This window comes from Phocoena sinus, chromosome 4 (assembly GCF_008692025.1).
Source record: "Phocoena sinus isolate mPhoSin1 chromosome 4, mPhoSin1.pri, whole genome shotgun sequence".
NCBI classification, from domain to species: Eukaryota; Metazoa; Chordata; class Mammalia; order Artiodactyla; family Phocoenidae; genus Phocoena; species Phocoena sinus.
This window is the reverse complement of record NC_045766.1, coordinates 79,381,709-79,409,376: the sequence shown is the minus strand read 5'-3', so window position 1 is coordinate 79,409,376 and position 27,668 is coordinate 79,381,709. Positions and strand designations below refer to the sequence as shown.

At 44.3% G+C, this 27,668-nt stretch overlaps 1 protein-coding gene across 1 annotated transcript in view; it reads left to right on the top strand.

Moving 5' to 3' along the window:
- Positions 1 to 14,246: 14,246 nt before the first annotated feature.
- ARHGAP31 (Rho GTPase activating protein 31) overlaps positions 14,247 to 27,668 on the top strand; it is a 112,934-nt gene continuing 99,512 nt past the window's right edge. The window contains exon 1 of the mRNA XM_032630321.1: positions 14,247 to 14,932. Coding sequence (XP_032486212.1) covers positions 14,833 to 14,932 — 100 coding nt within the window. The 5' untranslated portion in view covers positions 14,247 to 14,832. The remainder of the gene's footprint in view (positions 14,933 to 27,668) is intronic.

Genomic DNA, 27,668 nt, shown 5'->3' with positions numbered 1-27,668 from the left:
GACATGATTGTTTCTATAAAAATTCCAATGGAACATATAAAAATGCTACAAAAACTAATGAGTTTAGTGAGTTTGCAAGAAAAAGATGAATATTCAAAAATGAATTTCTGTATATTAGCAATGAACAATTGGAACTTGAAACATTAAAATACCACTTATAATAGCATAAAAAATATGAAAAACTTAGAGGCTAAATGTGACAAAAGATGTAAAAGGTCTTATACTGAAAATAACAAAGCATTGTAGAGAGAAATTCAAGAGACCTAAATGAATAGATATATACTATGCTTATGGGTCAGAAGACTCAATATTGTCAAGATGTCATTTCTCCCCAAATTGATCTGTACAGTCAATGCCTTTCCAATCAAAATTGCAGCAGATTGTTTTCCTTCAGAAGTTGAAAAGCTAATTCTAGAAATCATATGAAAATGCAAAGGACCTAGGACTCTGAAAAACAATTTTGAAAAGGAACAATTACAAACTCTAAGTAAAACCAAAAAAACAAAGTTTTTAAAAAGGGAGCATGGGGGACTTCCCTCATGGTCCAGTGGTTAAGATTCCGCCTTCTAGTGCAGGGGACGCGGGTTTGATCCCTGGTGGGGGAACTAAGATCCCACATGTCTTGGGGCAACTAAGCCCGCACGCTCTAGAGCCCGCCCACCACAACTAGAGAAAAGCCTGGTGCACCGCAATGAGGAGCCCACGCACTGCAACAAAGGATCCCTCAAGCCGCAACGAAGATCCCGCGGTGGGCCGCTACTAAGAGCCGATGCAGCCAAGTAAATGAACAAATAAATGAATATTTTTTAAAAATAAAATTAAAAAATGGAGCAAGAAATATGATATGAATTGAGCAAGTTATGTAGTATAAGAAAGAAGAATCTACTTGGCCTTGATGCTTGTTTCATTCTCCTTTGAATTGCTCAGATTTGGAGATACTGAATGTTAATCTTCTGAGCCAACCACTCAAAATTCTATAGTAAATTATATTTGCATAAGCACAAACTATGCTACAGAGTAACTTATTGATTTCAATTTTTAAACTCAATCAATAGATAAAATACAGAAAAATTAATAATACTTATAGAACAAAACGCAAATGCTATAAACCCTAACATTGTAAATGTAAGGGTAGAGAAGACAGAAATTGAGAGGTACAGAGATCGGGTGGAAGTGAGGGGAAGGGGAGAGGTGAAGAGTAATGTGAGGGGGCTATTTCTCTCTTGTTACCTAGTAGGGAATCAAGAGTCACTACCTATTCTTGATGGAGCAAGAATTCAAAGGTTAAGCATGGTATTTAAATTTATAATGATAACCAAAAGATACATGGGAAATAATATCATTAACAGAGCGCATGAAGGGGAAAAGAAATGGAGAGATAGTTTCAATGAACTAGATTTATTATCATTCATAGCTTGGGGGTTAACAGACCTTGGATAAAGTATATAAATTAAGAAATAGTGATATAAGCATAGAGTTTATAATTATAGTGCTAACCATCAAAAGAATTAAAAACAAATTCTTAAAGGTGGTTACCTTTGGGTGGTGAGACATGGGGGTGGGGGAGAGGTTTAAGGAATGAAGCAAGAAGCGTTTTTCTTTTTCCATTGAATACCATTCCATACCTTTTGAATTTTTTAACCAAGTGCATATATTACTTTTATCATAGACAGTTCTTATACAATTTTATCATTTTAGTTTTGTTTAATTTTAGGTTTAAGGCACATGAGGAAATTATAATGTACCCATTCTTAAAGCTTTATGGTCTGAACACTTATGTTTTCCAGATAAACCTAAGACACTTCACAGCCTGTCTCCTCATGGTCTGATTTTAAAAAAACAAAACAAAACAGAAAAACGCTAACCCAATCCAAAAATAACAGAAAGACAAGTTAAATCTTTACTACAGTGTCATGAAAACATCAAAGGGGGACTCCACTCACAATACAGTATAAAACCTTTTCACATCTTCTTTCCCTGCCCCTCTCTCAATGTCTCACATCATATGGTAACTGCTCCCAAATCTCTCTCCCTCTTCAAACTTCAACAAAACACCTCCCACGCTGACTCTAGTCTCCTTTACTCCCCTTTCTTTCTGGGCCTATTCTAAGTCTCTACTCGTTCAAATAGAAATCAACGTTCCCCTGATGTTCATTTCATCTTTTACCGCAAGGGTCCTTCTTCTTAGTCAGGAGAAACTGGCATTATTATGATGTTATTTCTAAAAGAAAACCAAATTCTAATTTCCCCAAAATCTACCCCAAACAAATATTTGAGACATATCCTGCTGGAATTTAGTTACAAGCTAGAAGTTTCTCTACTGTAAGCATCTTAAAGATAGAAGTGGAGTTTTATTCATCTTTGTATTTGAGGAGACAACAACATGCTTCACACAGAGTAATGCTTTACACCAAATGCACATTTTACTGTTGAATTATACTTTGGAATAGCTTTTATGGAAAGTATAGGGAAAAGAAGAGGAAGAGAGCTAATGTTTACTGAGTATCTACTATGAGGCAGGCACACTATACCTTTATGGTGGTGATATATATTTCTACTTTGTCTTCTGGATCAGTAATTCTCAAATGGAAGCAAGAAAAGCAGATGTGGAGGAGTGCATGTGGGCTCTTGCTTTTTTTTTTTGGAAGGTTTTTTTGTTTTGTTTTGTTTTGTTTTTAATTGAAGCATACTTGGTTTACAATATTGTGTTAGTTTCAGGTATACAGCAAAGTGATTTGGTTATACATGTGTATATATGTATATACCTATATAAGTACATGTAATTTGAAATGAACCTCCATGTGAGACTATTATTCCCCACTGTGTGTGCAAGCACACACGTAATAAAACATTCTCGTAACCCTGATTCATATAAATGAAGACACTTTTACAAATACTGATGTGTCCGAAATACCATTTGACCTTTAAGTGTCGAGGGTAGGGGAGGAAGATTATGAACCATTGATGGAAACTCTGTGTGTGTGTATGTGTGCTGTATGTGTATCTACAATGCATACACACTCACAAATGCCCACTAGAGGGCAAACGCACATCTCAGACATTAACGATTACTGGGATGCCCCTTGTGGGCATTTTAATAATTCAAGCCAAATTCCTCTAAGGCCAAGGTATGATATACAGTTTAAGGTGTGTGCAAATTAACTTTGTGATGATGTTCTTACAAATAATTCCCAGGGAGAGAAGCTAAACTTACAGCTCCACGTTTCTAGAATCTATTGTGACTTATTTTTCGTGCAAAATGTAGTATTAATACAGATAAATTCCCTTAATAGACCATCTGATTTCATATTTAGGCTTCAGAATGAACTAGTTGCGGGACTAAAGCAAGTGACAAGGCCGGGATTTGACCCCAAATAGTTCAACTTCAGAAACTAGGCATCAACCAGGATGCATCTCCACCTCTCAGTAAGGTGAGAGAGTAGGCAAGGAGGGATGCTGCTGCCCTTCCCCCTGGTTTGCCGCCTCCCTCTGTCCCTGTCCTGACCCCCACATCTCTGCCAGGCTTGGCCGACACTGCCTTGCTCCAAGTTCTTTAATGAATTCCCACTGCAGGATCAACTCTGGACTGGCACAAGCCAGCCATGCCACCAATCTCTCCCACACCCAACCACGCTGACGCTTTCCACTCCCTGCACAAGTCCTGGTCTCACACACGTCTGTGTCCCTAGAAATGCTGTCCTTGTTTTTCTGAAAATCCTCTCCCCTATTATCTGCAGGAGAAATCGTCACGCTTCAAGCCTCCACCAGAGTCACCTCCTCTAGGATATCCCCTCGACTCAGCCAGGCAATCAGTCACTCCGACTCCAGGGCTCCCATCTGTCTCCTGATATTGCAGTTGCCAGTGTGCTTGGCTCTCTTGCCACTAGGGTGAGGGCTCCCGAGGGCATGGATGGAGTCTTTTCTGCTTTGTGTCCTCAGCACCAAACCCGGTATCTGGCGTGTAGAGAATGCTCAGGAAATTTGACTGGCTGAATAAATGAGTAAATACTGAGTGTAAACAGACTTTGCAGACTCTTGAAAATTCCAGTCTTCAGGAAGGTAATTCCTTCCTGGATCCCTTGCAGAGGTGTGAGAAGGGACGGAAGAGCAAGGGGCCGGAGCCAGAGTGGCCCATGCAAGAGGCCACAGCGTCATCACACAGGCCCCGCAGAGCTTCCTTTCTCTGGTACCCCAAACATGCTTCAAAACATTAAGGTATGTGGGAAGGAGCCTGCCCCCCACCTCCGCCAATCTCCCATATCCCACCCATCCTGTACAATCAGGTGAAACCCTGTATACTTCTGTAACTCTTCTCCTTGACCTCCATTGGAGCTCCTTGCTGAAGTGAACATTCTCTGTATAAAAGTGCTTAACCGTTAGCGCCAGCTAAAGATACAGATATTTCCACCAAGAGACTTCTGAGTTTACTTAGACTCTTACCAATCTGATCATTAGAGTAACAGTTTCCAACGCAGGACTGGGGGCTAGCTCTGCTTCTTTACTATGCTGGCTACATTAGTTTCCTAGAGCTGCTGTAACAAAGTACCACAAATTGGGTGGCTTCTACAACAGAAATTTACTATCTCACAGTCCTGGAGGCTAGAAGTCAAGGTCAAGGTGGTGGCAGGGTTGGTTTCTTCTAAGGACTGTGAAGAAGAACCTGTTCCATGCCTCTCCCCTAGCTTCTGGTGGTTTCCTGCTAATACTTGGCATTCCTTGGCATGTAGAAGCATCACTCCAATCTCTGCCTTTATCTTGACATTCGTCCTGTGTGCATGAATGTGTTCACATTTCCCCCTTTTCTAAGAACACCTTTTGTATTGGGTGAGGAACCCATTCTACTCCAGTTTGATCGCATCTTAATTCATTACATCACAACCACCCTCTTTCCAAAGGAAGTTCACATTCTGAGGTACTGGAGTTAAAACTTCAACATGTGGGGCTTCCCTGGTGGCGCAGTGGTTGAGAGTTCACCTGCCGATGCAGGGGACACGGGTTCGTGCCCCGGTCTGGGAGGATTCCATGTGCCGCGGAGCGGCTGGGCCCGTGAGCCATGGCCGCTGAGCCTGCGCGTCTGGAGCCTGTGCTCCGCAATGGGAGAGGCCACGACAGTTAGAGGCCCGCATACCGCAAAAAAAAAAACTTCAACATGTGAATTTGGTGGGGGACACAATTCATCTTATAACATTGGCCGTATTTTCTAAAGCAAAAATCAGTACACATCCTTTGGCATGTGGTTTGACAATGGGGCAGAATATTTGAAATCAGGACTGTCTGGGAAATATAGGGGTTTAGGGAGGATATTTTAGGAGTAAATCCAAGCATGTGCATGTTAATCTGAAAGGTTTTAACACACCACAAGGTAGATATCCAACTGAAGAAGTTCTTCTAAATAGAATAATTAGAAGGGAAACCTGCAGCTGCTTTAAATATTCAGTTCCCACGAAATCTGTGAGGACTTCCCATGAAATTAAATTAATGTGTGATAAGCTGGTGTTAGATAGATATACACACACAATCTTACTTTGAAAAAGTGCACCAGTAAATGATATTTGTGTACATCTGACTAGGTTCTTTTAGGATCCATATGGAGAATTAAATACTTGTGTACTGAGGATTGAAAAGAGCAGAATGTTCCCTGAAATAGATGTAAGATTTTTCAAGTATAATCCTTTTTACAAACTGGTACCATTTTCCCACCACTGCCAACCCCCATGACCTTGAAACATATCCAAAAGGTATAATGAAAAACAATAGGAATATATTGTCCAACTTCCAAATGTTTACAATTTGGGGGATATAATTATATATTGAGGTAACTTATATCTGTAACCTCTGATAATTCCTGTCCTCAAACTAATTTCTGCATATTGTGCTTTCAAGATAGGAGTAAAAACAGGTCTGGGGACACCAGAGGTGTAAGAAAAGTGTGAGCCACAATCAGAACTGCTTCCCAAATTGCCCACAAAAGGCAACATATCTTCAGTGTTAGAAAACTGTTTAACAAGAGGCAATCTTACCTGTTCTGAAAATGTTTCCTGGTTCTAAACAATTAAATGTAAAGTAAATCATCTCAAGCCATGTTGGAACTGGGTAAGATATAAATAAATAAATGAAAATAAAATAAAGTCTTATAAATGTGTTTTATATGGGAAATGGGACCAGGCTGGGGAAATGGGAAAAATAATCCCAAGAAACTGGATCATGATGGAGGAAACAGAAATATTGCTCAGTGAGAAGATAATAAAAATCACTCTACAATGGAATATTATTCAGCCATAAAAAAGAATGAAATAATGCCATCTGTAGCAACATAGATGGACCTAGAGATTACCATACTAAGTGAAGTAAGCCAGACAGAGAAAGACAAATATCATATGATATCACTTATATGTGGAATCTAAAAAAAAAAAAAAAAAAGGTACAAATGAACTTATTTACAAAACAGAAAGGAGATTCACAGGCGTAAAAAACAAACTTGTGGTTAACAAAGAGGCAAGCAGGGGAGGGATAAATTAGGACGTTGGGATTAACCTACACAGACTACTATATATAAAATAGATAACCAACAAGGAACTACTATATAACACAGGGAGCCATACTCGTTATTTTGTAATAACCTATATGGGAAGAGTATCTGAATCACTTTGCTGTACACCTGAAACTAACACAACATTGTAAATCAACTATATTTCAATTTAAAAGAAAATCACTCTCCTTTGTGTACTGAACACTGGCCTAAAGACAGGCCAAGTGCTAGGCTATTTCCTTATCTTATTTCATCCTCACAACAACTCTGCAAGGTAGTTATTATAACCTTGATTTGTCAGGTGAAGGAACTAAGGCTCAAAGACGTTAAGAACCTTGTTCAACCCAGGTCAGCCCCAGACCACAGCCCATGCACCCAGAGCTGGTGAGGGGGCCTATGGCGGATCTGAAGCTTCTATCCTGTGCCTCTAGAACATCTTCATCCAGAGAGGACTGAGTGAGAACACCAGGCATGTTGAGGAAGGTTGGAATGTATGAGGAGGAGGGTGCAGAGGTAGATCACGGGGGGCATGGAGGCCTAAAAACAACTGTGTACTGGGAAAACAATTTTGTTCAAGAAGGCTATTTATAGGGATGTTTTTCCTCAGTACTCCCTTCCCCCATCTCCTCCCTTTTGTGTTAAAAGGCTCCTGGCAGATTGGTAAAGGGTTACAGGCAATGCACAGGAAACTCTGGAACACAATGAGCGGGGTGGAGACAGATCCCCACCCACCTAAGAAAATCACTTGTTTCAGTATTCGGAGACCCTGGGGGAGACAGATGGAGCTGGAACCACATCTCTGCTCCTTTTATTGGCTTTCTCCGAGCCAGAAAGGAGGCAACATTCCCAAAGGGGTGCAGAACAGAGTAAAACGGGAAGCAGAGGCAAAATAAGAGGCAACAAAACAAAACAAACAAGACACTAAGATAAATGAAATCAGCCAGATAGCTAAGTTATCCCCTCTCCCAGGGACTCCTGAATTCTATGAGGAATCTAGTTTTTTCTTCCCAGAGTCTCTGTTCAGATTAGGAACTCCCAAGTTACAGAGCAGGGAGTGAGAGAAGTGATCCCAAGCCCAGCTGCTGAGAGGGACCCCAGAACCTATTGCTAGGTCCTCAAGACAGACCCAGCCAGGCCTCGGGGGGCTGCCAGTTCCAGCAACGCCCCACACCCCCCAACCCAGACATCTTTCCCTCTGGGCCACCGAACAGACACCTCCACCCAAAGGGATACAAATTCAGACTTAGAAACTAAGGCCACTACTATATATAAAATAGATAATCAACAAGGACCTACTGTGTAGCACAGGGAACTCTACTCAATACTCTGTAGTAACCTAAATGGGACAAGAAGTTGAAAAAGAATACAAATATGTATAAATGAATCATTTTGCTATACACCTGAAACTAACACAACATTGCAAATCAACTCTCTATTCTCCAATATAAAATAAAATTTTAAAAAGAACTAAAAAAATAAAAAGACCCTGCACAGATTCCCATGTCGGTATAATAGTGATTCTACCCAGGGCACTTGGCTCTCCCCCTGGCCTTGTGAAGTCTCGTCTCTGCATGTGACTCTAGGAAGGAAGTTTCCCACTGCTGTTTGGCTGAGTCCAGCGCCCACGTGGAGTGGGACAAGAGGGTCTTGTGCTGCCTGGTTTGTTCATCGTTTCTGAAATACTGAAGGTTCATTTAGTGCTACACTGTGCATTATGGGTCAAATGTGGCTACGGTTTTTAAAACACTCTGCAGGACACAAAAGATCTCTAAACCTCTTGCTTTTGAACAACATTCAATGCAAAGAAATTAGAATGTAACTAAAATATTGGAGGGGGAAAACTTATTTCTCAAATAATTTCAAATACTGTGTGCAGGTGTCTCGTCTAATCTCTAGTCCTAACCTGTCAATTTCTACCCAGTCCTGCATTTTACACTATCAAAGGACTGTTCCTCCTGACAGCTCTGACATGGCCCTTGACAGGTATGTTTTATCTTTCTCCAAAAAATAGTATTTATCCTTACCAGCCCCCAATCCGATAAACTTGGGGTCATCTTGAGCTCTACCCCCTCCTACATCTCGTCTTTTAAATAAAAGTCTGAGTTTCTGAATTAGCGGGTAGGGGCATTGATCGATGCAATTTTATTATAAAAAGTTAGTAAGACTTTCTTTTTTGAAACCAAGTCTTTTTCTTTCTCATTATTCCCTCACCTTCTGCCCTTTCTACTCCAAAATGCCTAGTTGATGGGGAAGCAACTGCATCACATTCTCAGCTAGGGAACCGAGGCTGTAAAGCTGTGTTTCCCAATGTGTTTTCATTTATTTATTTATTTTTTGCCCTGAGCAATACAGTTTTGCAACTCTAGGGACTGAAAAGGAACTTCAATACAGAATGCTTCAGAAACAAAGAGAGAGAGAGAATATCATTTATTATAATAATGTCTGTCTTTCACCTTTTAAGCTGGGAGTGGGACCATTTAAAGCCTTCCTCCTTCTTCGTTATCACCACAACTGCTTGCTCTTAGAATCACATTTAGAAGCAAAACTGGCTTTCATGGTTGCAGAGTTGGTGGAGCAATGGGAGGTTAGCTGCCATGTTTCAGGATGTAACGCCTGCAGGCTAAAGGTTATTCCTGCTTCTAGGATGGGGAGACTGATTCTGGTTCTCGTTCCTTCTCTCCCGTCGAGTTGACCTCTCCTCCACTCGGTTCTGTTTGATTAGAGATTGGTAATGTGGACCTCCCTCAACCCCACTGAGGATGCTTATCCAATCTCAGTTGGACATTTAGAAGCAACAGTTTGCATTATAACCTACACTGGGAACCCATAGCACAGGGTAATGCAATAATGAGTTTGGCATACATAACTTTCTAGAAGCCCTTTTGCTCTGGCCATCCTCATCTTCTACTGGCTTCAGACCCTCAGAGTAGTGGTGGCTGGGCTCAGAAGGGGCACAAGACCTCTCTCATGGAAGAACCTTACCCAAGATATCAGTCTGCTAGGGCTGCCATAACAAAATAGCATACAGAAGGTGGCTTAAATAACAGAAATTTATTTTCTCACAGCTCTGGAGGCTGGAAGTCCAAGATCAAGGTGTCGGCAGGTTTGATTTCTCCTGAGGCCTCTCTCCTTGCCTTGCAGATGGCCACCTTCTCACCACCTTCTCATAAGGCCATGTCCTCACATGGTTTTTTCTCTGTGGTACACATCCCTGATGTCTCTCTGTGTCCTAATCTCTTCTTGCAAGGACACCAGTCAGATTGAATTATGGCCAAATCTAATAGCCTCATTTTAACTTAATCACGTCTTTAAAGGCCCTATCTCCAAATACAGTCAGATTCTGAGGGATTGGGGATTGGAGCTTCAACATATGAACATGGAGGGGGGCACAATTCAGCCCATCACACCCAACAATCAGTGACAACACTAGCATCTTTATTTTTTTTTTAAACAGAGAACTATTGTTTTGTTTGTTTATTTTTAATTTTGGCGGCATTGGGTCTTTGTTGCTGCATGCAGGCTTTCTCTAGTTGTGGCGAGTGGGGGCTACTCTTCATTGTGGTGCGCAAGTTTCTCATTGTGGTGACTTCTCTTGTTGTGGAGCATGGGCTCTAGCTGCGTGGGCTTCAGTAGTTGTGGCACGTAGGTTCAGTAGTCGTGGCACACGGGCTTAGTTGCTCTGCGGCATGAGGGATCTTCCCGGATCAGGGCTCGAACCCGTGTCCCCTTCATTGGCAAGCAGATTCTTAACCACTGCGCCACCAGGGAAGTCCCAACACCAGCATCTTTAAACTGGAAAGGGGGAGAAGAAAGGGGGAGAGAAAATGTACGTAGCAGAAGGGTGTACCCCAGAACAAAGAATTCAGAGCATATTAACCACAGTCCATGAACAAGGAGTTATATGAATACTTAATTGGCTGGGCATGAGGAGAGGAGGGAGAACTCTAAAACTGCTGATTTCTACTCTAGCTTTATGGGCCCATTGGGTAAAAGAAAAGGCTAAATCACAGGTGACATTAAAATCTCCCAATACTGAGTGGGGGGTGAAGGAGGGATGGATTGGGAGTTGGAGTTAGCAGATGCAAACCATTACATAAAGCATGGATAAATAACAAGGTCCTGTATAACAACTGTATAGCACAGGGAACTATATTCAATATCCTATGAGAAGGATATTTTTATCCATAATAGATAAGAATATAAAAAAGAATGTATATATATTTTATATATATATATATATATATATACACACAAACTGAATCACTTTGCTGTACAGCAGAAATTAACACAACATCGTAAATCAACTATGCTTCAATTAAAAAAAAAAATCTCCCAATATTCACTCTTGGTCTTCTGCATCTGTTTATTTACAGCAGAGAAGATTGCTACCAACGTTGGTGAGTGAAAGAAGCAGATGGCACATTTTGATAAGCACCAGTCTTAACCAATTGCAGATAAGATAAATCATAGGCAAGGACAGAACTCTTCTGTGGGAGTTCCATGTGAGCTAAGTGCTTTTCGCACCATGATAATCTGCTACAGGCATAATTTATATTATCACCAAATAGCTTAATTAGTCCTCCTGTTAACATTCCTACACTATTTCCATTTAACCTGCTTCCTGGGAAATCCTCAGCCCTGCGAAAAAACCCATCGGAACCCAAATCTGACTTCCTTCCACAGACCCGGAGAAAGGTACACATCTTAGAGTAAGCAAAGAGAAAAAGAAAAATGGGAAGAGAAAGAAAAATAGAAGGAGAGTGTCCAGAACAAGGGCTAGATTTAAATTCGGCAATTATCACAGGGCTTACTCAGTAATGAGAGGGGGCAGGGAGCAAACCAGGAGAGGGCAACCTTCCAGCTCCCTGAGTCAGGCTGTCACCATGTAGCTTCATTATCCAGCCTGATAAATTGTGAGTTCTTCCCACCATAAGGTGTAGATAGTTGAGAGCTATCAGATAGAGACAAAGAACCACCATGTACACATTTCAAATAAAGTTTGTTCAGTCGGTCCAGACGTAATGGACACCTTGTCCATTGTTCAGTATTACCTCAACCCTGAACCCTAAACAACCGGAAACCAGCTTATAACGAAGCAGGGGCTGAAAGGTCTCAGGCTGTTCCAGAATGAACATTCTGTGATTGTGGGGTCCCTTTGGGGAATCCTCAGTAAAGCATAGAAGAATCTTTGGGTTGAGTCAGTCATTAGCTTTATGGTTCATCTAGGCAGCCCTGTTTTGTGACAACCTACACCTGCTGGGTTTGATGGTGCTTAAGGGGATCTCCTACATAGCTAACGTTATAAAGTGAAGTGTTTTGAGAATTACTTGTAAATTACTGTTTATTTAACTGGTGAACTTTATTGTCAGAAAGACCATATTTAATAAAAATTTTATATAATTAAAATTAATTAATACTTGAATAAGGTCTGCTGATTAGTTAATATTATTGTATCAATATAAATTTCCTAACTTTGATAATTGTACTCTGGTTATATAAGACATTAATATTTGGGAAAGCTTGATGAAGGGTATATGGGAATTCTTTGACTATTGTAAAAATTTTTATAAGCTGAAATTACTTCAACATAAAAAGTTAAAAGCATGTTTTTAAAGCTTTAGAAAGGTAATTCACAGGGCTTGACAACTTATCCATAATTTGTGCTTAGGGGCCTGGACCCAGGAAAAGAGCAACCCTTTAGCCTCTCTCCTTTGCTACCAAAATGATGAAATGTACTGTAGGTCAAATACGAAAGTCTTTGGTACAGTAAATTCCTAAATAAATAGTAATAGTAATAATTATAGTCTCATGTGGAGATGCTTCTCTATAAATAAAGGAACAAGTCATTATACTAAATACCCTACCAAATATTCTCCAAGTAGCTGACAAGATGCTTAGAAATTGCTGTCGTGGGAGTAGGAAACAGGGAGTCATTGACAGGTTCTGAGCAAAGCAGGCAAACAACAACAGCAATACTTCAGGAAGACTCAACAGGCCCTTAGTGCACAGGATGAAATGGGAAGAGACCGGACTCAGCAAACCCCACTAGGAGTTATTCTAATAATTTAGGAGTGAATGGTCCTCACTGAACGGGACTGCACGGAAGAAGCACAGAGGAGAGGCATTTTGAAGGACTCATCTCTCTGGGCGGGACTAGACTGGAGGCGGCGGCGGAGAGAAATGAGTCAGTGGTTATTTGAAGATGTCTTGCCAAGATGACTGGGGCAATGCTGTTGTCACCGAGAGACTGATGGAAAATAGAAGGAAGGAGAGACCATACACAGAGCTTGGGCCGCAAACTCCAGTGGGGAAGACGGGCACTGGGGGTTTCGAAACTGGAGGGCTCACTCTCTGAAGAAGGTGGTGCCGCCATGCGGGCTGCTACAGCTTGGCATCGGCGGTCCTTGCCATAAGGAAATGCCCTTTCGGTGTGACCAGATCTTCCATTTTTGCAAGAGAAGCCAGAAATCCCGATCTCTTATGTGAAAAATGTTAACTCTTTAATGTTGGCAATTAATAAAAAAAAATTTTAAAGCATGGCATGTACTAAACCAAACACATCTGTGAGCCAGATTTGGCAGGCAGGCTATCACTTGTAAGCTCTGACAAAGAGAGAAGGTCAAGGGTCAAAGTTCATAAACTGTCTTGGTGATACATAGGGAGATGAGAGACTGTAAAGGGATTCAGTGACTAAAATACTATACCTAAAGCTTTTTCCAGCCTTCTGAGCTGTATGAATGTCCTTACCCTTCAAGCCTATACATGGATTTGAATTTACCCAGGAAGTTTAATCTAATCCTAAAATGGTTAAATAACAAGAATTTGAGTGCTTATTGTGTGCTGAGTCCACAGAAGTCAAATTAACTGGAGAAGAAAAAACATGCCCTCCTGAACACTTGAGACAAATTATGAAATAACCTGGGAGACTGCTTTCTCCTCATTAGGTCAGAATATCAGAGTCACCTTAAATCTGAGACTTCCCCCCCAGATCACTTCCACTTAGCAAACTTTGCAATAACGTCTGTGTGTGCGTTTGTGTGTGTGTGTGTGTGTGTGTGTGTGTGTGTGCGCGCGCGCGCGCGCGCGCGTGCTTGAATCTCTAACCAGAAATCTAATTTCCTGAGCAGTGGTTACAAAGCGGCAGCCTCCATCCCTCCCTCAGCTTGGGAGGGGACCTGGCTGGGTTTGGGGTACCTGGGCGCCGGAAAGGAGGGTGGAAGTTTGGGAGTGGCCGGCTGAAAAACCGGTCCCCGTCAGGTTTCTCCGCTGGAATCCCTGTTTTTGTTTCCGTCATTACTCTTTAAGTGTCTGTGTAGGAGCGGACAGGCACCGAAATAGAAAGTGTCAAAGAGATGATGACAATGACGATAAAAACAAGGCAGGCCACTTTTTTTCAGTCCCACCTAGCCCCCTCCATCCAGTAAGCCAGCGCGCCTCCTCCTGCTGTCTTCAAAGAGCCGTCGGTGGGGCAGGAAGCGGGCGGCTCGGGCTGCGGGTGCTCCTAGGAGAGCGGCGATTTCCTCCCGAGCTGCCCAGTTATCTCCAGAGTCGCAGAACAGCTCTCCAAAGAGCGCGTTCTCTCCCCCACCCCGTCCTCCTCAACCCACCCACCTACTTCCTCCGGCTCCATACACACACCAGCACGGAGCTGCCAAAAATTTCCACCCTCCACCCCCCTCCCTAGCTAACTTCCTTCCAGCATTTCCTGAGCTGGATGATCCTAGGATTTGTAAGACAGGAAAAAAAGGAAGGCGTGAGGGCGGGCGAGAGAGACAGGATGCTTGTTTTTCGTTCTACCAAAGCCGTCTGAAGGCAGGACAGCGCGCGCCGGACAGAGGACCTACGGCAGCCCCCGGGCTGTCTCCGCGCCCCTGGCCGCCGCCGGCTTCCCCACGCTCTCGGCCACTCCCGGTCTTCTAGAAGACGGACCGGAGAGCTCGCCCTCCCTCCGAAGAGGAGGAGAACACCCGAAGACACCGCGGGAGCCCGTGAAAGTCCCTGGGACTCCAAGTGAGGAAGTGACACTCCCAGCGCGCCGGCCCGCCGCTGCCAGCTCCACACGGCCTGCGGTACCGCGGCCCTGGAGGAGAGCGCCGTGGATTTCAGGCTCCGCGCCCGCGCCGGGCTCCGCGCCCCGCGGGCTCCATGCGCGCTGCCCCGGGCCCAGGCTCTTCCCCACGCCCATGCGGCCCCCCAGCGCCGCGCCGCAACCACTGATCTAACCTCCCCCGGAGACCATCGCAGGCGCGGTGCCAAGCAGCGGGGAGGGGAAGACGGAGGGGCAACCTCTTTGGGACTAACTCATGAAGAACAAGGGTGCCAAGCAGAAGCTGAAACGAAAGGGAGCCGCCAGCGCCTTTGGCTGTGACCTGACGGAGTATCTGGAAAGCTCAGGACAGGATGGTAAAGTGCCTTCGCCTCCCTCCCCCCCCTCCACGCCCCACCCCGCTTCTTTTTGTTTGAGAGAGAGAGAGAGAGAGGGACTCTCGTAGGGCGTGTTGCCTTCAATTCCCAAGTTAACGTATTCCAGGCCTGAGCGCTCACTGTGCTTTTTTTTTTTTTTTAAACATACATGATTCTTAAGGTGCGTAACGCTGCCACCCCGACGTGCAGAGGTTGTGTCAGCCCTTCCGTTTGTGTCACCCAAGCCATTAATGGGCGGTGCGCCGGTGCTGCTACACGTTTAACCGGCCACCTCTGGGGCTTGGGGGTGGGGGGCTTGAGAGGTCCTGTTCCCAAACTTTGGATGTCGGAGGGGAGGGAGGAGGCCTCGATCTGTGGTGTGGTGTTCAGTGGGATTCTCTGGGTACGTAATTATGACCGCCTTAGGTGTCCCTCCTGGGCTCTCCGATTTCATCCGCTCACATCTTTTTTTATTAATGTGCTGGAAGGCGGGGGGGGGGGGGGGGGGGGGGGGTGCGGTGGATCCTGGCCGGGGGAGTGGTTGCACAAACATTTTCTGAATTTCTGAACTGATGCCAAATATATAGTAGCTCCCTCCCTCCCCTTCCCAACCCCTCAGACCCTCTACCTCCTCTTGGTTTTCAGATTAGCGTTTGGTGTGTCTGACAAGAAGAATGTTGTAAAAAGGTCAGAGGGCCTTGATTTTAAAATAGTTTAGGGTCTGTACATGAAAAGGAGAGCCTCTATGTTTTCAAGGTCGGATTGGGAAAAAAAAAAGGGAATCCTCCAGGGTAGAGACAACTTATTAAACGTTTGTTGCGGGGAGGGGGGGGGAGGGCGAAAGAAAACAATCTATAGTACAGTACCAGCATTTGAAGTGAGAAGTTTTTAATCAAAGGAAAGTTGAGGAAATTGAGCATTAAATGACTGCTTTTGTTAAGGTTGACTGGCCCTGCACTTACCCGTGACAAAAAGGCCTTGTCTTCAGAAATTTCAGTGAGGGAGAAAAAAGTCCACTATATGGGCCTTGTGTTTATACATAGATAGATACAACAAAGGGGGGAAACTGAAGGGCTAACTGCAGAATAACTCTGCCTCCAGGAAAATAATCTCAAAAACTATTTGATTAGCTCATATCAAATGTGCATCTCAAAAACAGAGCAGTGCTTTTGTTTCTATTTCATTTTTTTAAGGACTTAGCACCACCTAGTAATTTGCAGTGGTGTGATATTCCTGTGGTGTCCTTGAGTTCAGGGGCTGCCATGTCATTAGGACAGATGGCTTAGTATTTTACAGCTTAGGGGACCACAGGTTTCAAAACTGCCTCTTTTGAAACTGGGACACAACTGAGTCAATTCATGTAATCCTCTCCAACAATCTGGAGAGGTAGATTTGAAATAACATCCTTAGGTTGAGTTTTTCTGAGTGTGAGAGAACTCCAACTATGCATCTTAATCACTACCCTCAGAAGATCAGAATGAAATGGTTCTCCTCCACCTGTTTTTGCAGGGGGCCTTCAGGTTCATGTCCATGTTCACTTATGAATGCTGGTGGGTACCACCTTTCACCAAGTGGGTGCTCTTCTGGGCCCTCACTCCAAAGCTGAGAGTTGCATGGAGGTGCTTATCAGTCCTGACTCATTCTTACAATGTCACAGATCCTAGGATGAGCAAGGAATCCTAGGGTTCTGTGAAGACTCCTCAAAGGCAGCTTTAAACGGTTCCTCTTTCACCTGATGTATATTTTGGGTTTTTATATATGTTTCGTTCAGGAAAAAAAAGAAAAGGGGCTACTCTTAAAAAAAAATTGAAACCAGTACCCCATGCTCTTCCTGCCCTGGGGAGAAGGGAGGGAAGCCGGGAGAGGTAAAGTGACCGGCCTAAGGTCATACAGTCAATCATGAGGGACGCAGAGGGCTCTGGCCCACTAGCCTTCTCACCCCTCCCTGGCATCCTTATCTAGGCCAACATTCTTCTCTAATGATTTTTTTTCCCGTTAATTGAAAGCAGACAGCCCTGCCCCAGAATCAGCAAACTTTCAAGACTGACATACCTGAATAAAGTTCCTTTGAAACAGAAGGAAATTGACCCACTTAATGATCCATACACCATTATTGTGCCACGTAGGAATTAGGCAGGCATAATAAGCAGCTTATATAAATGAGAATAATTAGGATTTCTTTTTTTCCCACATCTAAAACTAGTTAAGCAGTTGTCTCTTATTTTTCTTTTAGTGTAGCATCAATAAATAGAGTCAGTGCTAATGTTTTCTCTAAAACAATGTGTCCTCCTCTTGGACTTTCTGAAACATGTATTAGTTAATAGACAAGGCCTGGACTCTGCCCCCAGGGAGGAAAAACTGACCTGGGTAGTGCCCCTTTGCTCACCACCTTGGAAGTTCAGCCCAGAATCCTGAGGGTGACAAGTCAGCATGGTAACTAGGATCTAGAAGGCTGGGGAGGGCCTCACAAGACTGACATCCCGGTTACTCAGCTTTGGAGGTCAAGGATAAAATGAGGCAGAAAAGTGGATTCAGGTCTGGGAACACAAGGGCAGAAGGAAAGAACAGAGATGTGGGGAATCCAAGAGAGCCCGTGTGTTTGGGGAGGGAGGGAAATCTCTGAGCTGGGGTACAAGGCAAAGCTGGTGACAATTAGCTGTGCTCAGACCACCTGAACATGAGGAATTTATACCCCCGGACTGAGCACAGAGGAAAAATGTCATCCACTTCTGCCAATTGCTGTAACCCAGTCCTGCTACCTTCAACTGGACAAATCTAATGAGGCAGGGTGACAAATAGGTGTTTAACTTAGCGCAGACATTGCTCGGGGCCAGTGTTGTCCTTAATCTTTAGGAAGCTGATGAAAAGCAGAAACCTTTCCTTAGAAACACACACACACACACACACACACACACACACACACAAATCGTGTATACAGTTTCTTCAGGCAGCCACACAGATGCCATGTTCAGGCTCTGCTGTTGGTCGTCCCAAGCTGCACATAGGGTTGATACGAATGGCCAATTTCCCCCTTTGGCTTCTTTGGCCACTTTTCTGCAGGCTGGTGAGATCACCCAAGAATGGCATGAAGTTGCTCCTGGCCAAGTTAGCCAGTGTTTCTTTCCCTTCCCCTCCAGCATGGTGGCTGCTGCCCCAACCCCTAGCTCTCCCCTGGGAACCAGAGAACTTTCTCTTCCTGTCTGGAATAGAGGGAGAAGATCATCACTTCCTCACGGCTGATGCTGAAAATAGTACAGCTTTCTTTTTCTTCTTTTTGACCACTGAATACGAAGACCCTTGCTTGCAGCTGTGTGATGAAAACCACATCATTGTGTCACCTGCAGTTGGGAGGCTGTGGATGAAGCCCCGTGAGGCCAGAGTGCATCCAAGAGCATTTCCTACCTCTCCCCTCTGAATCAAGTGCTCTGGGTCTTCCCACAGTGCTTGAAAATGCTGGGGCCAGGAGTCAAGGGACCAGTAAGAGAGCATTACAGGAAAGCTATCTTCTGCCTCCGTGCTGCTCCCACTCTAAGGGCTGAGGACTTCCTCACCCTTCCCAACAGTCTCTGCCATTTGACTCACTCCCTGGTAAAAAGGGATAATTGTCCATGCAGTGGTTTGCCATGATGGTAGCACAATAGAATCACTTGGGGAGCATGAAAAGAAAGTTCATGTCCAGGCCCCCTCTCAGAACAATTAAATCAGAATCTCTTTGTGCCCAGGCATGGGTATGTTTTAAAAGCTTCCTAGAGGGCTTCCCTGGTGGCGCAGTGGTTGAGAGTCTGCCTGCCGATGCAGGGGACACAGGTTCGTGCCCCGGTCTGGGAAGATCCCACATGCCGCGGAGCAGCTGGGCCCGTGAGCCATGGCCACTGAGCCTGCGTGTCCGGAGCCTGTGCTCCGCAACAGGAGAGGCCACAACAGTGAGAGGCCCACATACCGCAAAAAAAAAAAAAAAAAAAAAGCTTCCTAGATGATTCTGGAATGCAGGAAGAGTTGAGAACCACTGCTTATCGTGCAGGGGTTTACAGATCATTTTCTCCCTGAATAAGCAGCCTTGACTATTCAGAATGTACCCTCTGAATATTTGATAAGAACCTTATTCCTGAAGGTTTTTTTCTAGTTCTTATCAGGTTGAAAAGAAAAAATATATATGTATTTGAATCGAGGGATTACAAAAGGTTCATAACGAATAAACACCCATTACAAAATATAATTTTAAGCTTGATGAGAGTAAGATGGCCCCAGCATTTCAAAGAACAAGGATAAGGCAATGGGAACTTTGAGGTGTAGCTATTCTACATTTCTGAAGCTAAGTCATTCTCTCACTTTGTTTATTCGCTTATTTAAGAAACCAGTATAAGGCGCTGTGGAGGTACCGTGGGAGAGAAAGAAACAGGCACTCCAGACTCAAGAAATTTACAGTCTAAGGGATGTGAACAAACTTTCAGAAACCAATGGCTCAATTAAGCTTTGAAGTTAGCTGTCATGACTGAAGGAGAAAATGCAAAAGCTTTTATCTTCAATTAAATAGACAAAAAATCCAAACATAAACAGGAGCAAAGTGTTAGCGAGGAAGGTGAATATTTTTCTGTTCACGAGAAGATTTAACATTGAATGGCAGGGGCATCCTCTTTGGGTTAGTGGTCTCCTTCCCAGCGTTTTCACACCTTTCCTAGCTAATTCTTCGTCCTTTGGGTCTCAGCTGCTTCTGGAAACCTTCCCTGATCCTCCCAAGTCAGGTGCCCCCTGCTGGGGGCTCCCATTAAGAGTTCTGGAAGCCTACAGCCTGGGGTAGAATCCTAACTTTGCCTGTTCCAGCTGAGTGACCCTGGAGCAAGTTACTTACCCCCTCTGGGTCTCACTTTCCTCATTTGTGAATTGAGGATAAGAGGACTGGTGTGAAGAGAAATGAGTTACTATGGGCAAAGCACTTAGCAGAGGGTATGCATCAGGTAAGCTCTAAATGTAGCTGTTGTTATCATAACACCCTGGACTTGCCCTAGCATAACCACATACTATCCATGACTGAATGCATGAGGGCTCCGATGAAGCGAGTAAATGATATGGTCAGATGGGTTAATTAAGCACCAAGAGGGACAGGAAGCAGATTAGTTGTCCCGCTGAATGGAGAGTTCACGGAGGGATTTCCCAGAGCCTCTGGGGAGTGGACCATCAGTATACAGTGGTGGGAGAGCAAAATGTCAACCTGAAACTAAAGGGCCCTCAGAAAGATCTGAGAAAGGTACCCAGCCACTCCCGGACCTTCAGGGAACTGAAAGAGAAGTCAGGTCCTGGAGGTGGAGTTTGTGCAGACAGAACAGCCACCTCATGGGCTTGAGTTCAGAGGGGCATCCCCAGATCTGGGCTCCCACAGTGAAACAGGAAGAACTAAAAGAGGAGAATTAAGGCTTTTAAACCTGGAGCAAGCTGACTGATTGCATGAAGCCAAACTGTAACTGACTCTGCACGGTCTGGATATGATAAACAACCCACCCAGAGGATGGAAATAGCCATTCCGCCTGCCCACATCCCTCCCTCCTGCCAGTCTCCAGACCTCTGCCAGGAGCCCCTTGAGGACAGGCATAGCCTCGCCCTTCTTCCACCCCTACCACCCCCACTGGTAGCTGCCCAGATACCTTCCAGCCGCTGGAGGCCCAGGCCTTGGGACTGCTAAGGTAGCCCCAGACCTGCCCTAGAGCCCAGTGGACCATCTGCTGGGGCAGAGGGAAACAAGTTGGAACTGGGAACACATTTTCCCATAGATGATGCTGTAAGTGGTGGATAAGCTCCCCAATGCCATTAGAGCTGTAGTTTTTGATACATTCTTTTTATTTCCCCCCTTAATCCATTAGGCATCCGTGGGCTAGCCTGGAAACCTTTTCCTGTGGGAGTGGGGATGAGGGGAGAACACATTCTAAATTCCGGAAGCTGACTGACCAAGGCAGTTCTGAAGCACTTGCTAGGGACCGATTGTTCCTGGGGGTCACCTCTCTGCAGAAAGTTTCCTGGGATTCCGTGGCAGAGGGTGGGAGAGGAGAACAGGGCTGAGAGGTCCAGGACTCAGTCTGGGGATAAGAAGTGCCCCCCAACTCCTCTTCCATTAGATTTTGGAACAAAGTAGTGATAGACCCTCTGGTTGGGACTACCCAGTGCTTATTTCCTCCAGAACAGGCTAGTCAGTGTGAGCTGCCGGACACCTCCCCCCCTCGCCCCCCCCCAACCCGTACCTTCTGGGTCTCAGGTCTCCACTTTCCTTGGTCTGGTTCCTTCACCCCAATCTTGAGACCCAGGAACATGGCGTTACTAGCTCTTTCGATTTTCTATTTTGTTTTCTTTTTCACTCATTGCTTGCCCTGTATTGAAGCCAAAGTGGCATTTACCCACTTGTCACACTTCAGATTTAATTTTCTTTTTGCTTACAGGTGCATTCCCACCTGATTTTCTGTTTCTCTCTATGCCCCAACACAAATGTCACCCTTCAGTTTACTAGGTTTTGGTGTTCCTCCCTCAAAGGACTGTCCTTGAGTCCTGATTGAGGTGGAGTCACAGCCTGATGGAACTTTAGGTGTCTAGATAGCAGCCCCCCACCGTCCGGCTAATCTTCCCCCCAGTATGCAATTTTAGGTAAGCCTTAAAATAAGGGACCCCTGAGAAAGCATGATGACTTCAAATCAGAAGAGACACATACTGGTGCTAGATTTTTTAAGAGCAGCTTTTGATAGAGAAAGCTGAGAACATTAGGCTGCTAAAGGAAGGGGGAGGAAGGGGGGGCGTGTACTGGAAGGAGAGAAGGGACCCAGAAATGAAAGCTGAGCCCCAAACCACACCTGCTTGTTATTTTTAATTGTAGAGTTACAGTCTGCATTCATTGCTTACTATGTGCCAGTCACTTTATACGTACAAAGTAATATTTTTGAAATCTGTAAGAATTGGGCATTTTTACCCTTTTTACAGAGGAGAAAACTGAGATCCAAGAGGTTAAATCACTTGCCAAGATTGTAGAGATAAGAGAGGCAAGATTTAAATCCAGATCTAGTGTGACTCCCAAAGCCAAGCCTGTCTTAGGCACAAACACAATCTCCCAAAATAGCATATTTCATAATTTGACATTTATGTTACAGTTTTGTCAAAAGAAAAAAAGAACTAACCTGCAAAATGTAGCCTTTTCTCCCTTGCCTTGTTCTTCCCCCAGCCTAGATGGAGAATAGTAATAATAACAGCTAACGTTTGCATAGCACTTCACCCTCTGTCAGGAGCTTTTCACACACACGTACTCTAACCCCACCTACTAACTTTCAAGTCCCCTACCTTTTCCTCCCAGGCCCCTCCCTGCCTCCTGCAGCCACAATCCTCCTTCCCTCCTGGAACAGCACTTGCCTTAGAGTCAGAGGCACCCGGTTTGATCCTCATTCTACCTGATATTCTGTTTTCTCACTGGCTTTGTGTTTGCAAGTGGACGCTGAGCTCGGCTAAAGGCGGGTGGCCTTGGGCAGCTCATGCAGATTGGGTAGCTCGCTGGCCTCCCTGAGGCTAACACACAGCAGATGATTGATGGACCCTGTTTCCTCCTCAGGAAGCCAGAGTTAGAGCCCTTCTAGGAAGCTCAGGACCTGGGACATTGCTGATATGCTGGAACAGCAGGAATCCAAGATTGTTCAAGGTTCCCCACAAGGGCGCATAGCTACTCCCAGTTAGAAATGGACCCAGGCTTTGCACAGGGTGCCCCAGAAACACTGACTATCCCTAGTGCCTCACCAGTCACTCCTTGGTATGAATCACATTCTTGGCGGGGCCCCAGAACCAACTGAGTTTCTGGGATCGAGTCTCAGGCACTCCTTGTTCTAGTTCAAGCCTGGTTCATGCATACCATGCCCTGGTGCCATGCCCATGGCCTGATGCTGACCCAGTATGCCTCTGGGGGGCCCCTCGCCGCCATCCCCCAGAGGGAGAGGGGTGAATGTCACCCTCCCCAAAAGCACCTTATACCAGCTCTTGCTGTTACAGACAGCAGAAAACAGTCTGACATAAAAAGTAGGAGGCTGGCAAACTAAATAAATCGATAGCCTTCGTGAATTGAGCTAATTTGTGTAATTATGCATATTTCTTTCCCTGGCTCTTTTCATGGTTTTATTCAGAAACCGTCTTGTATGGGGCTTTCAATTCAATGCAACAAATATTTAATGGGACTCCAATATGCTGGACACTCTGGGGTTTACAAAGATGCTCTCAAGTTGCTCTCAGCCTAGTGGGTTGCGTAAGACAGGAAAATAACCAAAAGAGTACCAAGAATGAAATGAGGGTCCTACAGAAGGTGCAAGCGGGAGATGCTAACATTCAAGGCAACCGAGTGAAAGAGAACTATGAGTGGATTGTTTGTAAGGGGGGAATAAATCAATAAAACAATAAACATCATCTGACCCATGAGGAATGACGGAGATAACGGGGAGATAGAGTGGTTGGTTTCTTCAGACAGGAAACCACATGGTTTTGCCTGATGCTTGTAATTGGTCACACCCTCCTGAGCCCTGGGGGAGAAGATGCTTAAACTGTGGGAAAGGTAGTTGACAGTGACTTGTAATGGCCAGGCTTGGAGTGGGGGGACCTCCAAGCCTGCAACCCTTTTGGCTGCACCCTTGGCCGGGGTGACAGAAGCTGTCTTCAGCGGCAAGAGAGTGATCCTACTGTCGGGAGAAGGCACTGTAGCTGATCACAAGTGTGGCAGTTGGTCTGGCTGTGTCTGCGCCTGGCCCAAGAGCAGGGGAACGGGAGATTCTGTTAAAACATAAAACTTTTAAAATGATGTCAACTGACCACCCTAAGTATGTTTCTTGATTAAATCTACATGTGCAGCCTCAATCTCTCCCCACTGCATGTGGAAAGTTCTCTTTTGCCCCCCCCCATTTTATTTTATTGTTATTTTTAATTTTATTTACTTTTGGCTGTACCACACAGCTTGCGGGATCTCAATTCCCCAACCAGGGATTGAACCTGGGCCATGGCAGTGAAAGCTCGGAATCCGAACCACTAGGCCACCAGGGATCTTCCCCCTCCCCCATTTTATATATGAAAACCAACTCAGAAAGATTAAGCAACTTGCCTAACATCACCCAGCTAGGAACTGGGAGAACCAGAAGTCAAACCATGTCTGTCCGACATTAAATTCCGCTTTCCTAGCTTTGTCTCCTCTGGACCCAAACAGCTGCAGTCATGCCGGCAGTAAATCAGGGTCTGATATGCCGAGCTGCATTTACCCATGCATTGCCAAGGTGATAAGTTCAGCAGGATTTAGTTCAACTTTAATAAAACTGCCGGCAACGGAGTTCCCATCCCCAGTTTTTCAAAGTCAAACGTTGAGGTTCCAAATGGCAGGATTCTAAACAGAGAGCATGCCCTGTTACCATAAGTAGCCCCTTCCACCACTGCTTTCCCATCTGTTTCCTGCATGTTGAGTATTATTGGGAAACAATGATGTCAACTCTTCCATATAAATCTACACCTCCCTATTGCGCCTCCCCTACAATGCATATTTGTGTTCTTCTTTCTGGCTTTTGTCTTGCTGTTCTGTTCTTTAAGGACTCACGCTTTTTGGCGTCAGTTGTTGGCTTTCTTTTTAATATGTTTTAGCTATTTAAGCTTCATTGTGGCCTTCAAAGTGCACATGCTTCTCAGGTCCATATTTGGAAAATCCTTTGTTTGGCTAATAGCTAGAGTATGGGCCTGGTGTTAGTGGAGAGAAGCCATTTTGCTTTCTGGAAAAGCAAAGCTGGATGCAGGGCTCTGAATCCAGCTCAGAGCTGAGGGCACAAACCCCACTCGAGGGCTCTCAGGGGCTGCATTATAGCTGTTGGACCCTGGACACAGAGCCTGCAGCTGAAGGTCAGGAAAATATATCCATCCAGTAACCTGTTTTCCCTTACCCAAGCCTGACTCTCCAATGAGACTTGGTTTCCTCAGTTCCCCTTTTTTTACTGCTCCTAAAGTCAACTTGGTTTCAGAAAGGAAAGGGGGGAGGCTGTTCTGGGGGCAGGTGGGAGGGGAGTGTATGAGTTCTGAATTATGGGTCCAAGAGTTCTGGGCCTCTCTTTTTAAGGCTCTGGCAATGATACTCAAACTTTACTGGGCATCAGGATGACTAAAAATGGAGTGTTTACTTTTAAAATTTCATTTCATTTAAAATTTAATTTCAGAATTTGAGAAATATTGGTTAAATTTTAGTACACTTTAAGGAGTATTAGAAATACTCCTTAAGTTCCCATTTGGACTCCTTGAAACAAAATGGACATCTAATAAAAGTTTCAAATGGGCATTTGCATAGGTCCAGTAGTATCTGGGTCTGTGGAGAACACACGATCCCACAGAATGATTTCTACAGTTTTTAGGGCTGCAAGCTGTAAAGTGCCATTGCAGGTCAGTATTTGAGGTCAGTCCCTCAGAGATTCTGCTCTTGGAGGTCTGAGATGGGGCCTAGGGATCTACATTTTGAAGATGAGCTCTGGGCGCTTGTGATATCTTTGGCCTACTGATCTCACTTTGACTAGCTTGTAAAAAGAAGCAGCTAAGTGAAACCACATGATTTTTTTTTCGTTATAGTTTTTATATTGCCCCAAATTTCAACAGTGAACATGTATTTTTACTACTTAAATTGAGGGGAAAAAATCTTTCAAAATTATTATGGGAATGTGGTATCTTGATTCATTGAATTTTTCATAAAGCCCTTTTGTTCCCCTCCTTATTTAAAAACATAATCTTCATAAAGCCTGTTAGTTTGGTATCCTGCCTTAATAGATGCAGTTTAGTGAAATCAATTAACCTCTCTGAGAAGCAGTGCCTGTGGCAAAGTGGCTAATATGTGGCTTTTATGCTGATAGTCTGCCTTGGTTCAAATCTCAGCTCTACCCCATGCTAGCTGTGTGACCATGGACAAGCTACCAAACCTCTCTGTGCCTCAGTTTCCTCATCTATAAAGTGAGGATTGTGAGAATAATAGTGCCTATCACACGGGGTCATTATGAGGATTAAATAAACTAGCGCACTGCCTGGAATTTAGTTAACCTTCCATAAGTGTTAACTGTGGTTCTTATTTCCTTGGTGATTAGAAATCTTATCCTGTTTCAGCCTCATTACTCAGAATGTGGTTCCTGAGTAATGCTACAGACAAGGAAGTTGAGAAGGAGATGAGAACAAATATTCCAAGTCTCCCATATATCCCTAGGGGTTTCCTTCTTTCTGTTTTTTTCTTTAATTCTCTTATATACACATAATTATTTATTTTCTTTGGTTGAATGCATAAAAATGCTGGTTTTAAGATTCATATCTGTTGATACAGATTTCTGGGGTGGGAATGTGGTAAACTTTCTAAATTGTACATTTCTGTAGTAATCAGAAAAAGAAAACAATTTAAAAGCAAAACTGGAAAGAAATAAAATGAGGGTTATGGGTTCTGGCGAAAGGCTATAATCATAGTGACCACCATCCAACCTTCTACTTTCCATCTGTATTTCAGGAGAGTTATAAATCTGGAAAATGAGTCTGTTTCTGTCATTGATGGAACAGTGGAAAGCCAGGGTTTAGGCTGGCCTGTATGGCATTTCACATGTGCCTGTTTCTTTGCTCCACAATTGCATTTTGACAGTTGACTGAATGAGGTGTATCTGGCTCAATTTTAGGCCGTATGAACAGCATCTTAGGCTGTAGAGGGTGTGGATCAAGGGATCCACCCTGCGCTCTTCACAGGTTGAATCAGATAGGGAGTCTGTGTTCATTTCTCAGTGCTCCATTTGAAGCTGGAAGCTTATACACAGGAGTATATTGAGAAGGTGATCAGGATGGTGAAGTTTAGACCTTTATTACGTCTCATCTCCAACGACTGTCATGGTTTCCTAAATTGTCTCCTTCCTTGAGTAGAAAGAAAATGAGCTCCTTGAAGACTGACCTTTCTCTGTTCACCTGTGTGTTAGGTGTCTACGGGGCTGGTTCCCTTCTGGAGGTTCTCAGGAAGAATCTTTGCTCCCTCTGGCCCGTCCTCATATGGCCTTCTGTCTGATCTCCTGCCTCTCTCTTATAAAGACCTTGTGACTACATGAGATAATTCAAAATAATCTCCTCATCTCAAGATCCTTAGTTTGATCACATCTGCAAAATCCCCTTTAGCTATATGAGGCAACATTTACAGATGCCAGGAATAAGGACCTGGACATTTTTGAGGCACCATTACTCAACCTACCACTGTCTTGTTTCCCCCACAGCATATGGTTGGCTCCATAGATATTAATAATGTGAATGAAGGGAATAGGGTGGTGATTGTGAGAGTGGAGGAATAGATGGACATCAGCATTTACTAAGCAGTTTCCATGCACCAGGCACGGGGTCAGCTGGGACACAGGGACGAGCAGGCATTATCTGTCCCTGTAGGGGCTCACAATCCCATGCAGGGGATGGACACATCCTCTGCTGAGCCTCACACAAACCACAGGAGGAAGTGGATATCATCAGTTCTGACTCAGAGGAGCTAGATCTTCTACAATGAGTGGAATCTAAGTAGTCTCTGCCTGAAGGGGCGATATTGCAGACAGAGGGAACAATATAAGCAGAGGTGTCGAGGTGTAAAACAGTATGGCAGGATCAACATTCTGGAGAGAAGAACAAAGGGAACAAGGTTGAAGCCTGAGCCACCTACCTTCCTGGATGAGGTTTATAGTAAGTTCCAGACTGGGAAAGGAAGAAGAATCTCGAG